Below are 16,615 nucleotides of genomic sequence, written 5' to 3'. Positions count from 1 at the left end.
AAATTAAAAAATGTAATAATTTTTATTTTCCCTTTCCAGAGTTATTCCTATTCTAACGCTTAAGGGGTAGACTTTAAATAGTTTCATGAAACATTTATTCTAAATCCTTCTGTAATGTTCATGAGCTTTCTAGAACTGATATACCCCTTTAAAGGACCATCTGATTGGCTGCGTCGTTATCACGTGACCTGGACGCGCTGCGGGATTGGTCATCTGGAGAATTGCAAACATCGGGAGTCAAGTGTCGTCGTCTTAATGCGAAACATAACGTTTATTCCGCTAGGGGGCGCTTTATAGCGCAGAAAGCCAAATCTCTCACTGAGCCGCATTCAGATCTCGAGATTTATGTCTAACTGATCTTAGAAATAGCAATATATTACAAAAGTAATAATCTATTAATTACAATTTTTAAGATATAGCCTATTAGAACATTTTATTTATCACAACGAGACCCGTTTTCATAGAGAATTAAACATGGTCACTGTGATTATGTGATTGTCTTTGATGCAGACCAATTTGAAACAACTTCCGGAACACTACGCTCCGCCTACTTCAGAATTCGTTGTCAAACTGGTTTCCGCTCTATCCATTAATTCGGTTCGTGTGTTCTCGCCACGCCCCCAGAGGACATTACTGACCCATGAGACGAATAAATAGAAACAGCTCGAGTTGAGTTTAAAGTCAGCCGCCAATCAAATCATCAGAAGTAGAAGCAGAATCTAGAGTTGGACAGATTTACTCTTGTTCAACCGAATAAAACATCATCATGATCAACTGGAAGGTAAGAACATTACTATATTTGATCATAATAATAATAATGTGTCAGCCTTTTCTTGCTGATAGTATCGTTACTTCGTCAGACGCTACATTAACAAAAATACCATGGTAAAACCATGTTTTTGGACATTTACTATAGCAGTACTGTGTTATTGTAGTGCTACCATGGTATTCTTTGCGTACTCTTCAGTGTTTGTGTTTATTTATTTATGTGCGTGCGTGCGTGCGTGTGTGTGTGTGTCTGGTAATATATGGTATTATAAACCAGTGTTTCTTTTCTACCATGATGCCATTTATATGATGGAATACTTACAAGAAAACCATGGTAAAACTATGGTCATTGTCTAATAACTTCCTGCCACAGTAAACATTCTGGAATGTGATTATTGTGTTCAAAACATTATAATGGTATACGCCTTACAATCCAAAGTACTTTAGTGTTTTTTGGTTTGTTTGTTTGTTTGTTTGTTTGAATGAGTAGCACTGGATTATAATGTGCACCAGTCACTGGATTAATCTACAGTGATATAGTGTGTGTGTGTGTGTGTGTGTGTGTGTGTGTGAGCAGCTGCTCTTGTCATGCAGAAACACTATCAGCCCAGTAGACCCTTCTAGATAAACATAAAAATGTGCTGGACATGAGGGAAGGAAGGTCCTTTCTGTGAGTGACAATAATAGTAATAATACATATATATATATATATAGCTTAGGCTGAGTTTCACTTTTATGGGGGGGGGGGGGTAAAATGTCAAGAGTGACCCGACGGTGTTGTATGGTGCATGGCATGCCATCAGCAGCTGAACAGTTCTGCGTTCAAATACACACAATAGGCTTAAGCTTGCCTCGAAAGTATTTACAACAAATGCATCAAGGGAAAACAGAAAGGAGATATTTGAAGTCTGTGACGCAAGGATGCCGTTTCCGAACCTGACTCGACATCTAATCATTAGATGCGCCTTTAGAAAGAAGTGCGTCTTTATGGTTTATCATTAAAATGAAAGAGTTTTTTTATTTTTTTTATTTAATTAAATATTAAAGGTGCTGTAGGGAACTTTTGTAAAAAATATATTTTTTACATATTTATTAAACCTGTCATTATGTCTTGACAGTAGAATATGAGACAGATAATCTGTGTATAAATCAAGCTCCTCTGGCTCCTCCCAGTGTCCTATTGCCATCTGCAGAAACTCCATCGCTCCCGGTAAAAACAACCAATCAAAGCTGCGGTCCGTAACTTTGTTTGTGTTCAAAATGTAGAAAAATGTATATAATAAGTGAGTACACCATGAATCCATTTTCCAAACCGTGTTTTTGGCTTGTCCTGAATCACTAGGGTGCACCTATAATAAGTGTTTATATTCGGACTATTTTAGATTGCTCCGGGGGTACCGCGGCGGAGTAACCCAGTACCTTTGTGATTCTTCATAGACATAAACAGAGAGAACTAGTTCCAGCTACGATGTTCTTCTGCAAGACGCAAGCAGTTCTGTTTATTAACCGCTAGAGCGTCAAAAGTTCCCTACCGCAGCTTTAATTTAATGCTTTCTATAAATATATTTATCATGTATGTGTGGCATGTGTTCAATGAGTTTGGGTTTGTGAATTGATCCTGTTCAAGACGAGATGGCAGAAAACGCATCATGTTTGTTTTCTTTAATTTACAAAAGCACATCGTTTTGTTGATATTGTGAGTGCACACAAAAAAAGTAGACCCTTTACAGTTACCAGTGGTGTATTACTTGAGTCTTACCTTTATTCTATCTACTAAAATAACAAGATAATACAAATAAAATGAGAAAAAAAAAAAATATATATATATATATATATATATATATATATATATATATATATATATATATATATATATATATATATATATATATATATTCTAATTTTTTGGCTTTACTGACGAGATGCGCATTAATCATCGGCCGATATATATCGGTGCACCCCTAGAAAACAATGTAACAGTGTGGGGTTTTTTTGTTAATTTTTTTAAAGTGTGATTTTGCATATTCAGTTATGAATTCACAGTTGAACAATAAAGTCTGTTTTTTTTTTTTTTAAATAGTGATTGCATATTCAGTTATGATTTTACAGTCTAACAATAATGTCAGTTTTTTGTGTGTAATTGCATATTCAGTTTTGATTTTACAGTCATAACAATGTTTTTTTTTTTTTTAGTGTGATTGGATATTCAGTTATGATGATTTTACAGTCGTAACAATAACATCTGATTTGTTTAATGTGATTTCTTATTCAGTTATGATGATTTTAACTATCATAACAATGAAGTCTGTTTGTTTTGTGATTTCATATTCAGTTATGATGATTTTACAGTTGTAACAATAACATGTTTTTTGTGTGTGTGATTGCATATTCAGTTATGATGTTACAGTCTAACAATAACGTCAGTGTTTTTTAGTGTAACTGCATATTCAGTTTGGATTTTACAGTCATAACAATAACGTGTTTTTATTGTTTTTAGTGTGATTGCATATTCAGTTATGATTTTAGTCGTAACAATGTGTTTTTTGTTTTTTAGTTTGATTGCATATTCAGTTATGATGAATTTACAGTCGTAACAAAGTCTGTTTGTTTTGATTTCATATTTAGTTATGATGATTTTACAGTCATAACAATGTCCTTTTTTTGGGGATTTCATATTCAGTTATGATTTTACCATCATAACAATAAAGTATCTTTGTTTTGTGATTTCATATTCAGTTATGATGATTTTACAGTCATAACCATAATGTCCATTTTTTTGTGATGTTATGATGATTTTACAGTCATCACAAAAAAACGGACATTATTGTTATGACGGTAAAATCATAACTGAATATGAAATCACAAAAAATCGGACATTATTGTTATTTCATATTCAGTTATGATGATTTTACAGTCATAACAATAATGTCCCTTTTTTTGTGATTTTATATTCCGTTATGATTTTACCGTCATAACAATGTCCGTTTTTTTGTGATTTCATATTCAGTTATGATTTTACAGTCGTAACAATAATGTCTGGTAAAGATACGATGTGTGTGTTGTATTGTAACGGTATTGTTGTTATCATAACGGTGTGTGTGTGACTGTGTTGTCAGGCTCTGGATAATGTGCCGCTGCTGCTGTACATCCTGGCACTGAAGACGCTCGTGTTGTGTTTGGCGTTTGCTGGAGCCAAGATCTACCAGAGTAAGAAAGCAGAAGCTGCTCTGAAACAGGAGAGGGAGATGAAGAGGAAACTCGCTCTGCAAACGCAGGAGCTCATCGATAACAAGAAGGACGACTGACGTGTGGAGAAAACAGGGGAATAAACGTGTGATTGACAGAACGTGAGCAGAGCAATGACAGTGTCTTTAACTCTAAAAAGGGTTAAACAAAAAGAGACATCACTAATTTATTGCATCCAATACAATTTCCTGATTTATTTTTAAAACTTGACTCTTATATTTGTATCCCCCATGATACGTCGCTCCTTTTAGGGTAAATGCGGTGTTTGTGACGTTTGGATTCAGATGTTGAAGCAAAAGCCTCGGCAACTTGGACTGCTGCACAAGTCTTGCTTTTTATACACCGTTTTTATTTATTCTCTCTGAAGCTTGTAAATAAACTTGTTTTTGTATCCAGTTATGCTGTGTTCATAATTTAAATAGTTCAGAATTGATTGTGGTATTCATGAATCAGACCCAAATGAAACAATAGTGTATAATAAACCAGGTATAAAAGATTTTTATGCATGTATTATTTTACTGGCATTACACAGTTTTGTGGATAACCAGCAGGTGGCGCTGTACAGATCCTCTTGCTGTTTGAAGCAACTGTGAGCTACAGAAATGAAATCTGAGCAGGACAAGGTTACATCGACCTGTTAAACAATACCTAAAAAAAAAAAAAAAAAAAAAAAAAACCTGCTATAAAACCTAATTACCAAAAAAAATCTCAGTTTATGAAAAATATATAAAATGTGAACAAATTCGAAAAAATGAATCCCCACCAAAAGATTTATATATTTATATGTATAAACAAATACACATTCATGCATGTACACATTTAAAAAATGGTTGTTTATAATAAATGTATTTATATTATATTATATATTATATTAGACTCTCATTATATATATATATATATTATATTATAGACATGTAAATATATCTAAATATATAATGTTTATGTATACATAATAAATATACAAAGCACACACACATACTGTATATCATGCAAACAAAAACTTATTTTGTATGCAATTGTATGACAGCACTATTTATATATAACATTTCCTAACTATTGATAGTTAAAATAATTTCTAATGTATAGATTATAGATGGTATTTAAATTAACCTTTAATAATATGTTTTAACTATAATTATACTTAACCATAATGCATAATAATTTAGATTTTTGTACTGGATCATGATGCAAAAATATTTATGCATTAAGCTATATATATATATATATATTTTTTTTTTTTTTTTTGCTCTCGGGTGAAATAACAGATACATTATGCTCTTGAATTATAAGAGTATTTCAGTTTTCAGGAACACACGAGCACATTTAGAAGAAACTCTAGAAAGTTTAAAGCATCATTGCCTGATGTATTTTGCTGTCCTGACGTCATCTGAAATCAATTTTAATTATGAAGCAGATCATTCTTAAGCTGCTGATCCTGCATTATCACGCAGAAGATGAGCAACAGCCAACGACTGAGCGATGAAATGAGTTTTCATCTTCTGTCAGTCAAAGACTGGTTCAAACAACCTGAATAAACACTCGAGTCAGTTCTTTGGTCAAGATAGTTTTATTAAAGGTAGGTTAATGCTTCCTCCCTCGAGATTTCACTACCTAACGAATACGATTTTGTTGTTGATAGAAATCCTCAAGTTTTTTTTTTTTTTTTTAAGATGTTGGCTACATTCAAATACATCAAATATACACAATATGTTACGGTTGCTTAAAATCACTGGTTGACAGTAGAGCGTCTCCTACAGTAATGGAAAAGAGGACAACATCTCCAAAGACAGTAGAGCACAACAGAGCGGTTCATTGAACAAGTCACAGAGCGCAGCAGTGAACGTCTGCCACAGAAAACACAGGCTTGTTAGATCATATGTGCTTCTGAGGGTTCGTTTCATCTTTTAAATCATTCAGTTTCATTCATCTGAAAAAGTCGCTGTTAATATGGAAATGTGAATCATAACAAAACAGGTTAAAAGTGATTGCTCACTCCCATAATGCACCGCAAATCACTATTTTAGTTTAGATTTTCTACTTCAAATTGTAATGTTTAATATAAAGGGTTACATGTAGTGGCTGTTAAATTTACTAGGTGAAATGACACCAATTCTTTTTAATCATACTTATTAACTTTTTTTTGATGCATGCAGCCAATTATTTATAGTCAGTCTTTTCAAGTTTATAAATATAGCCAATTATGTAACTGTAAAATACTTTTTAAATCTGTAAATATTCTGAGTACATTTTATAAGACAAAATAAAATATTCTAAAGTTAAAAATAAATACTATTTTGTTTGTTTCTTCTTAGAAATTCAATTTAATTTAGTTCCTTTTGGATTCTTTGTAATTGTTTGTTTCTGAGTAAAAACAGATTTTGAACCAAATCTGTTCGATGTATATTCAATATGTTTTAAATTAATTTATTTTATGTATTCATACGGCCAACTATTTAAATTTGTTTTCTTTTAAAATTCTAAATAAAATAAGAGGGTTGAGTACGCTGTAGAAGAAAATTCTATACATTTTTTTTCAAAATCTAAATGTAACATTTAATGTATCATTTAGAATTTTTCAAATATTGTCAATACTTTTGTTCTATTTTAACATTTATTTACAGCCAACATTAGATTTTATAATACAAGCACACAATTTAGTACAAGTGTCTTTTTTTATCCAATTTTCAAATATATTTCTGTATGAAATCAAATCTGGTGATACGTGGAGAAAATGAGCGGGAAATCACTTGCGTTTCCAAGGCGGGAAAAGTCAGCGTTCACGGTTGCGCTCGATTTACAAAGACAAGTACTTGATGTTGTTGTCAGTTAACCACATTATAAGGCTCTATTTTTAAAGTGCATAATACTTGGAGGAGCTCGTGAAGAACTTCAGCAACGATAATAATGACTTTCAAAGACTGTACGAGTGCTTAACTGACTAAACGATACATGATAATGACGATGAGTACATGTTAGTGGCCCCGAACGATACACACACACCAGACACGATGTTCAGTTTGTTTGTGCAACGCGAAAACCCCTTCAAGATTTTACCAACGATTTTCTCTCGGATTATTAAAATACACAGTTGTGACGTCAAGCAAATAATGACATTCGTAAGATGAGAGAAACTCTCCCAAGTCCTCAAAAGTCCCTGACTCCATCAGAGATGGATGTTTAGAAATGAAACGTCGAGATGTGAGGATGGTCGACTCCCTCGCTAACTAGGAAGAGGATCTGATGCTCGCCAGCCTCCCCGGTGGTGAGGATGATGAACTGCATGACCGCATGCTTCCTAGTTATTCCAGTGTTGGTGGCGAAGACGAAACGGCCCAGAATTAGCCGCTCACTGGTTGACGGACGGGACGTTGTCTGGACGGCGGGTCTGGATGATCTTGGGTCGCGCACGTTTGCCACCCTCTGCGGTCTCGTCTTCGCTGTCTTCGTCGTCCTCACACACGTGTACGATCACACTGGGTGTGTTGGTGGTTCCACTGTGGATCTCGTATTGTTCTCCTAAAAGTACATGAAAACATTGCAAACATCAATTATTCCACTAACTAATATTGTATTGATGCAGAAAACACAATAATGCATTTATTTGATTAAAAAAATACAGTAAAAACTGTAATATTGTGAAATAGTATTTACATTTAAAATAACTTGTTTTCTATTTGAATATATTGTAAACTGTAATTTATTTCTGTGATGCACTGCTGATATTTCTAGCATCATTACTCTTCAGTTTCACATGATCTTCAGAAATCATTCTAATATGATGATTTACTGCTCAAGAAACATTTCTGATTATTATCAATGTTGAAAATATTTCTGCGGAAACGGTAATGCTTTTTTTCAGGATTTTTTTGGGTTAAAAATGATCAGAGGTGACAGTAAAGCCATCTATATGGTTACAAAAGATTTCGATTTTTGTTTTCCATTCTATTCATCTGTGAATCCAGGAAAATATAATGCATCACATTTTCCAAAGAAATATTGTGCATCACACCAGATTTCAACATTGATAATAATCAGTTTCTTGAGCAGCAAATCATTATATCAGAATGATTTCTGAAGATCATGTGACTCTGAAAACTGGAGGAATGATGCTGAAAATACAGCTGTGCATCACAGAAATAAATTACACTTTAACAGAGATTCGCATAGAAAACAGCAGTTTTAAACCGCAATAATATTTCACAATTTTTACTGTATTTTTTTGATCAATTAAACACAGCCTTGTTGAGCAGAAGACACTTCTTTCAATAACATCAAAACATCTTAATTATCAAAAAGTTACTGTTGATCAATTGAATGCATCCAAGTAAAAATATTCACATCTTCAAAAAAAAAAAAAAATACTGACTACACAGCATATGTTGTTGATATACATATAGTTCAGTTCTCAAAAAGTTTTAAGTCTCAAGGTATACCACTGAAATGAGGCAAATGGGTTATACCTGGTCCTAGTTTAGACACAGCACACAGCAGGTCAAAGTTGATGCCGGGCTTAGCGTCCAGTGACTGCGCCCAGCCTACAGGGGGCGACGCTGGAGGAGAGATGAGGAACTGCTTCTCTGGTTTAGGAGGCTCAAGACGAGTACTGCCGATAAGCACTGACTGGATGGGAGAAGAGGAAAAAATGGTGGAAACAAGCAAATCAGAAAGAGGCAAATTTGTGTTTACATTTTGAATGCATTTATACAAAGCGACTGACCATGCATTCAAGATGTGCATTTTAATAATTCATGCATTCACAAAAAAATAGCTTTAAATGTTCTCTGGTCATACGAGATGTAGATGAGTTTGTTTCTTCATCAGGTTTGGAGAAATGTAGCATTGCATCCGTGTCTCACCAATGGATGCTCTGCAGTGAATGGGTGCCGTCAGAATGAGAGTCTAAACAGCTGATAAAAACATCCACAAGTAATCTACACAACTCCAGTTACCATCTTGTGAAGCCAAAAGCTGAAACAAATCCATCATTAAGATGTTTTATCTTTAAACCGTTGCTAAAATGTGAGTCTATAATTCATAATAACGGAGTTAGAGCTGTTTTGTACCATTTTTTTACTTGTAAACGGTGCTTGATCTGTACAGATTTATCTCCTGATTAGATAAGACCAATTTTTCAATGGAGTCAGCTTTATTAAGGATACACGACTCATTGCTGGAATCAAAACATTGTTCAAAATATTTTGATTGAATTATTTTTTTACACAAACACTCAGCTTTTGTCTTCACAAGATGTTAACTGATGGACTGCATTGGCGATGATTACTTGTGGATTATTGTGATGTTTTTAACAGCTCTCATTCTGACGGCACCCATTCACTGCAGAGCATCCTTTGATGAGCAAGTCAAGTAATGTCACATGTACTCATCTACATCTTGGATGAAACATTTCTTTATGTATCCATAAACAATATAATACAAAATAAATACAATATAATGAATCAATTCCTCTCATCACTAAACAAAAAGGACCATGCTGGTCTTCAGAGCACCGTGGAGTACCATGTATTATTTCTCTGTTCGGGTTAATTACCTGAGCGAAATACAGACGCATCTCCTTTCCATTGAAGTCACTCTTATGGAGTTTGACTCGGGCCTCGGCTGCCGCCAACGCATCGGTGAAGTTGATCCGAACCCGTCTGAAGCTTTTGAAGAACTGGAATGACGTGCTGGGATCAAATGCACGGAACAAAGCTTCAAACTGCTCCTGAGGATGATGCAAAATAAGGAAAAACGTCAAATAACTGGACTGAAGGAAAACAAACGAATCATGAAATTAAATGCAACACACTTGCCTGCAATCATTTAATGTAAGGAGCGTTCATTTCTTGGTTTTAATAAACAATTAAGAGAGAAATTAATTCTGATTGAGTTTAATTAACGAAGTAAAACATACAATGCTTCATGTTTTTTGTGGAAACGGTGATGCATTTTATTTTTGTGGGATACTTTGATGAATAGAAGTTCTTTTTGAAATCTTTTGTAACATTAGAAATGCCTTTCCTGTCACCTTTGATCAATGCAATGCATCCCTGCTGAAAGTTCCCATACAGTTCCTTCCAAAAATATATCCTACTGACCAGAAACTCAAAAATAGAAATCAGCTCAATAAATCATGTAGACAAAGCATTCGGTTTCAAGCTTCAATCCTCTAATGCTTTCGTTTCAGATAGTCTCTAGAGCAAACAGTCCATTAAACTCAGGAGAAGTAAGAACTCAAGATCAGCAGACCAACAGGAGCAGATTAGTTTCTGCATTAGAGTAATGAAAGAAGCCAACCCTTTAAGCTAATGGAAGACCAAAATGTAAAAACAACAACAACGACAAAAAAAGATGCAATGATTAGCTGAATGTAAATTAGCTCCAGAACCTGAAAGAGAAATGCATCCAAATGAAAATTACCCGAATCTGTGGCCGACTGAATATCTCATGCTCCACCGTAGTAGCAACCAGGCAGAAGTTATTGCACTTTGTAGTCTTGAGATGCATAATTCAGTTTCAGAAGACTAAGAGACTGTAATGAAGCCTGTGGAAATTGCATGCAACTCCTCCAAGGAACGTGCAAGCAGAAGTTTCTAGCGCGCGGTCAGCAGTGCGGAGAGGTCACGGCTTTACGTGCAGGTTTATCTGCTGCTGCTTATAGTAGAGCTGTTGAGCCCCGCCCCTTTCTCTCTCTCTCTCTCTCTTTACCTTCCTAACCTTCAGCCTCTCCCTTCATTTCCCTCTCTCTCTCTCTCGGTCCTCTCTTCATTGCTGACTAATCCTAATGAGGAACTGGAAACTCATGACATCATTCAGCTGTGTGCCACAGTCCAACATCCTCATCGCTCCCTTCAGCATGTTTCCACAAGGCCTTGGCAATCTTAGGAGCTCCATCTGTCATTTAATCACTTTCTAACAGCATTTCTTACCATTATTGGACAATGTGACTTTGCTAACGCACAAAGTTTTACCTGTTACTTCCTGCCATAAAAGCAGGAACTACACCTGACATTAAAACGATTTCATAATAATCAGACTACCTATAGAGCAAGAGCAGTTTGTAACTTTTACAGAAAAGCACTACGAAAATGCTGGTAATGGTTTAACCCTATTAACTACGCTTCACATATATGGTGAAAAACGGGTTATTTGTAATTTTACTGTAAAATATTGTCAGATGTATGACTTATGTAAGTGAATTACTATATAAAGTAAAAGAACATTCCCAAATATGGTAAAAACTTGTTAATTGGTTAACTAAGTAAATTTACATATACAGTGGAAAAAATACAAATGGTTTAACATTGCATATGTAATTTTACTGTTAAAAAAAAAAAAAAAAAAAAAACTGTGAAAAAGTTTTTTTTTTACCATTTAACTTACAAAAAAGTACACTCAAAAAATAACATCTTATTATATGTACTTTTACTGTGAAATAAGGCACATTTGTGGGTTTTGCTAGAGAAAAACAGTGAGAGTACATTTGCAGAAAATGATAAAAATATGGTTAAAAATTTAAAAAACCTTGTTAACTAAACTATCATATATGGCGAAAATCTGTAAATAGTTTAAGATTGTATTATGTCATATTTTACTGTAAAATAATGCAATTGGTTTTGCTATTTAATTTACAGTGAAAAAAAAACAGTAAAAGGACATTTCCAGAAAATGGTAAAAAAATAAATAAATGTTTTTCCCAAGTGAATTACTAAAACATCATAGTGAAAAACAGCAAAAAACATATTTAGAAACTGCTAAACAATGGTTAATAACTTAATTAGTTAACTTTAAGTAATTGTACCATAGATCATGATATACAGTGAAAAATACTGAGAAATTTATGTTTTTTTGCATGGGAATTACAATATAATTTACAGTAAAAGGACATTCGCAAAAATCACATTATTTTATTTTTACATTATTTGAATGCTCCGGATTCTTTTTCTTATCAATGATGTACATTAATGTGTTTTGTGTTTAATTTTTTTGTTATTTAGTTACTGTATTTTGCATTATTTTTGTGTCATGCATGTTATCCTGAACCACTTTTGTGCTGGTTATTAGTGCATTTCGGTTAAAATGGATTTTGGTAGTTCAAGTAGACTACATATATTAACACTTTTTCATACTCATTCATTTGCTAATGATTAATTGTATTAACTGGTTGATTAAACTGAACTGACTGTCACTGGTACAGATTCTGAACAACTTTTGTTTTGTGCAATATTCAAATACAATTTGAAACCTCTCTGCCTTGTCTCTGTTTTCTATGACCGTGGGAAACATTTACAGCAAACAGCAACAGAAATCAAGCTGACTGCTGTGAACACACTCTTGTTAGTGTGTGTGAAAGTGTTGATGGTTAAGACTCCATGGTTAGACAGTAACCTGTGTCTAAATATTACACCGATCAGCGGTTTGTGTGGTTGCTGTGGAAGGACGGCGCATCTCTGACTCAATGGAAAAATGGAAATATGAAACCGAAATAAGCTGATGGAAAAAATGCAAAGGGAAGCAGACAGTAGATGGGTGTTATGCAAAGAGCAGTGGAGGTGAGACAGCGGATAGTTGTGCTGATATGTGAGCGGTGGTACACATAAGCCCTCAAATGATATTTATATCCAGCTGCACAGAAGAGCATGAAGATGGAACATATGAGCCATTTACATAATATCTACATTAGATCTATACTGACATTTGACAGCAGGGATTTAAAGCAACACTCCACTTTTTTGGATGTAAGCTCATATTCCAACTCCCCTACAGTTGGTCCGGGTCTGGAGGTAGCACTTTTAGCTTAGCTTAGCATAGATCATTGAATCCGATTAGACCGTTAGCATCTCGCTCAAAAATGACCATATTTTTCCTATTTAAAACTTGACTCTTCTGTAGTTGCATCATGTTTTAAGACCAAAGTTCCTTGTTCCTTGATCATTATAGAAATTCAACAGACACACACACACACACACACACACTCTGTTAGGCTTTTAATTGTGACATAACTTGAATCAATCTGTGGAATACGGGGTAGATTCCTCGTTCAACGTAGCTTATCTTACAGGCTTTTGGCTGATATATTTTTATGAACCACCAGATGGCGCTGTTTTCGAGACACTCACAAACTTTGAATCTTTCCCCGAAACCGTCAGAGGAAATGAGGCTTCACGAGGCTTCATTATCCCATATCTACCCCCTGAATATTTAATTGTGCGTGACACAGTCATCTCCAGGTGATGCTCAGGTCAAAGCCAGCTTCCATCTTTTAAAGTAGTTGGAGCATTTTTAATTACTTGTGCTCACGTCTCTCCTCCCTCCGCCATTAATTTAAACCCTCCGTTATCCTGTATTTACTTTAATAAAGGAGTAAATACATTGTGTGTTCTGTAGCTACATGCTGTTCACTTCTAATGCATCCATTTCAGCAGCATTTCATGTCATCTGCCCTGTGGCAGAAATACAGTCAAATTTGCATTAGCTTCAAAATTACTTCAAACACACAGTTTCTGATATGAAAGGTGACAGAGAGATAAAAGTGTGAGGTATAAAGTGACCTGAAATGTCTAATACTTAACCATAACACATGGGAGGTCAGTAAGATTTTTCTTTTTTTTTTTAAAGCAAGGATGCACTGAATTGTTTAAAGGCGACGTTAAACACATTTATAATGTTAGAAAAGATTTATATTTAAATGCATGCTATTCTTTTAAACTTTCTATTCGTTTGTGAATCCTGAAAAATAAAAAGATTCATGGTTTCCACCTAAAAAAATAAAAATAAATAATTATAATTATAATAATAATAATTTCACGCTTTATCTTTATGTCCTTCTTTTGTGCTCTGATGAATAGAAAAAGTCATACGAGTTTGGAATAACAATATTGAATAAACTATCCCTTTTTTAAGGGAAAACATTTATATTTAATCAATTCATTACCTAATTTAAATGCATCACAATTTAGTCACCTGAACTTCATAGAGAACAATAATTCATTTTTAAACAGTATTAGAGATATTTAATAATGCCATAATTAACCGTTACATCAGATTTGTGCAGTGCTCTGTCTTATGGAAAAGCACAGCTTGGTTATTTATAATTTAGTAAGCCTGACAGACACCTGGCCTTCTTCATGAACACATTCTCCATTGTTTTTATGGGATAGTTTCAAATTCTACACTTAATCCAAGTTACTGCTAAAAATAGACCTCTTTGGAAATAGCAATATTACATAATAAGCCTGATTTCAAACAATACAGGGATGAAATTCATGCATGGCAGAGAAAAACTAATGTTTCATAAGTGGCTTCAAGAGATAAATATCAGCTAGGACAGCGAGCGAGCGACCTTTGACCTCAAAAAGTGCAATGCAACAAATGCTCTTCTTTTCCATGAGAGCAGCTGAGGTCAAGGATATTTCGAGGAGTCTGGTTCCTCACTGGACGTCCTTTTGTAGCAGTAAAGCAGGTGTGGAGCTAAAATAAGCCATGGCTTTGTGGAAGCTTCAAACAGCCTCACCAAACAGAGATCCCAACGGGTCATAGTCATATTATTAGAATGGAAAATGAGGGAGAAGATGGAAAAAGGACTGTGTGAGGTTAAGAGTCACACGACTAAGAAAAGCACAAACTGAGATTTTGAGTCAAGCATCAGGATTGCTTCTGCTCAAACTTAGTATTGCACTTCAATCGATAATCATTGATGCTATAGACCTTAAATATGTCTCAGGTCTCCTTCTGTTGAGAAAGTGTGTTGTTATTTTTCCAATAATAGTTGAAGGTCGGGCCGAAGAGAAATTTAGAATTACATTACTTATTCTACAGTGAATGGGTGCCGTCCAAACAAGCTGATAAAAACACAAGTAATCCACACCACATTTTAAACTTCAAACCATTGCTTCTGGCTAAAATACGAGTCCAAAATAACACTTTCTCCAGTTAAACAAACACTCGCTTGCACTCATCGAAAGGCTTGGAAGAGCAAGGACTATTTTTTTATACAACTTCGATTGGATTATCATGAAAGAAGAGAGTCACATGCTTCTAGGATGCTTCGAGGGTGAGTAGAAGATGGACAGATTTTCATTCTCGGCTGAACTAACCCTTTAAAAGTTATATCTCCTGTTGTCTCTCACATCAAAATCCAGCTACATATTTGTTTAGAGTTGTTTTTGGCTTGTAGATAGTGCTTGATCAGCTGTTTGGACTCTCATTCTGACGGCACCCATTCACTGCAGAGCATCCATTGATGAGACACTGATGCAATGCAACATTTCTCCAAATCTGATGAAGAAACAAACTCATCTACATCTTTTAATTTTAGAGTGAGTTATTCTTTAAGGTAATTTCTTGTTATCCCTTTTAGAAACATTATACATCTAATGCAGATTCATAAAATGAATTCTGTGTGGCTCATACAGTGGCACGGTAGGTTTGGTTTGTTAAGTTTTGAGGCGGATAAGTGTTGTGAGGGAGCAAGGTTTACAAATTTTACTAAGATTAGTGATAACATAATGCATTTTCTATTAAACACATGATGCATGTTTACAAATACACTTGTGATGCCTGCTTTGAAACCTAAAGCTTTTCAGCGTTTATCTGCAGGACATGGATTTGTTTAAAATCAATGTAGATTACAGGTGTGCACCATAAAAAATATAAAAAAAAATTACTGTGGGACTGTCCAAAAAGATAAAAAATAAAATGTGTTTCCAAAATACCATAGTACAAAGTCCAAGAGAACAGGGTATAGTATCACAGCACTTCATGGTGCATTTTAGTAAAATAAATCACATTCCCAAAGTAAACTGTCCAAAACATTATATTATTGTGCTGCATATGCAACCAAGAAAACAATGTGCATTAAAAAATGCTATTACCATGACACTAATGAAAAGATTTTTGATGGTGCAATGCTTAAGGCCCACAAGCCTTACTCCATTGCGATTGCTGACTTCCGCGAAATGGGGTTTGACTGCTGCGGTATAGCCGGTGAAAATCTGGGTAAAAGCAGAGCGAGTGCACGCCTACCTTTAACTGCTGCTCATTAAAAACCTCTTCTGGCACTTTACACGCGATGAGCGCGTTGGGCTGGTCGTTGAGCTGGACTTCAGAAGTCGCCGCCCCTCCGCCGCTCTCTGACTGCTGCATGGCAACAAATGTAACCGCGGCGTTCGGTGCCTTTGATCTCAACTGCGGTGCCTCTGATCTCAACCGTTTCAGCGCTCAGCTCATGGCGTCATGCTCTGCTTTCTACCTTCCGCAAAAACAGCGTCTCCTAACCCTCAAGCTGACACACGCTAGTGTTCGTGCAAAGCTAGTGCACATGAAATGTCCCGCATAGTGTTGCTAGCTAACCCGTGATGTATTTCTGAAACGAAAATGACGTCTATACTTGCGACAACCTGCACTGGGGGCCGAAACAGCTGATATGACGTCATGGTTTCCGCTTACGCACGAGCACCGTTGCATTGGTTGATGCAAGTATTCATTGTGAAAATGATACAGATTTTTAAAAATGTAACATAAAAAAGCAGCAGTCGCCGGACAACATGGTTAGGTTTGTGTAAAATGTAGAGTGCTTGTATTATAAATGTGATTGATACAGAGA

General features: G+C 35.1%; 2 protein-coding genes across 4 annotated transcripts; one reads left to right on the top strand and one right to left on the bottom strand.

The window, feature by feature from the left end:
• Nucleotides 1-624: 624 nt before the first annotated feature.
• smim11 (small integral membrane protein 11) lies at nucleotides 625-4,508 on the top strand. Of its 2 annotated transcripts, XM_026204742.1 has the most exons (3): nucleotides 625-781; nucleotides 3,885-4,115; nucleotides 4,266-4,508. In XM_026204742.1, exons 1-2 carry the CDS (start codon nucleotides 767-769, stop codon nucleotides 4,071-4,073), a joined length of 204 nt encoding a protein of 67 aa, XP_026060527.1. In that variant the 5' UTR covers nucleotides 625-766; the 3' UTR covers nucleotides 4,074-4,115; nucleotides 4,266-4,508. The 2 variants fall into 2 exon arrangements, with proteins under 2 accessions (XP_026060527.1, XP_026060526.1); XM_026204741.1 differs by having other exon boundaries at nucleotides 3,885-4,411.
• Nucleotides 4,509-5,565: 1,057 nt separating this feature from the next.
• On the bottom strand, nucleotides 5,566-16,441 carry LOC113044613 (calcipressin-1-like). Of its 2 annotated transcripts, none has more exons than XM_026204738.1 (4): nucleotides 16,036-16,441; nucleotides 9,563-9,736; nucleotides 8,475-8,634; nucleotides 5,566-7,530 (listed from the first exon to the last, which is right to left on the bottom strand). In XM_026204738.1, exons 1-4 carry the CDS (start codon nucleotides 16,153-16,155, stop codon nucleotides 7,361-7,363), a joined length of 624 nt encoding a protein of 207 aa, XP_026060523.1. In that variant the 5' UTR covers nucleotides 16,156-16,441; the 3' UTR covers nucleotides 5,566-7,360. The 2 variants fall into 2 exon arrangements, with proteins under 2 accessions (XP_026060523.1, XP_026060525.1); XM_026204740.1 differs by lacking the exon at nucleotides 16,036-16,441 and adding an exon at nucleotides 10,432-11,059.
• Between the last annotated feature and the right edge of the window lie 174 nt (nucleotides 16,442-16,615).

This window comes from Carassius auratus, chromosome 26, assembly GCF_003368295.1.
Source record: "Carassius auratus strain Wakin chromosome 26, ASM336829v1, whole genome shotgun sequence".
Taxonomy (NCBI): domain Eukaryota; kingdom Metazoa; phylum Chordata; class Actinopteri; order Cypriniformes; family Cyprinidae; genus Carassius; species Carassius auratus.
Note: the sequence above shows the minus strand (reverse complement) of the source record. Positions and strands in the feature narration are given on the sequence as shown.

Excerpts from the sequence above, each read along its gene's own strand:
- LOC113044613 (XM_026204738.1), bottom strand. The coding sequence starts at position 16,155 with ATGCAGCAGTCAGAGAGCGGCGGAGGGGCGGCGACTTCTGAAGTCCAG. Across the intron at positions 9,737-16,035 it reads TTAATGAGCAGCAGTTAAAG|GAGCAGTTTGAAGCTTTGTT; the intron begins GTAGGCGTGCAC and ends CATCATCCTCAG. Across the intron at positions 7,531-8,474 it reads TGTGTCTAAACTAGGACCAG|GAGAACAATACGAGATCCAC; the intron begins GTATAACCCATT and ends ATGTACTTTTAG.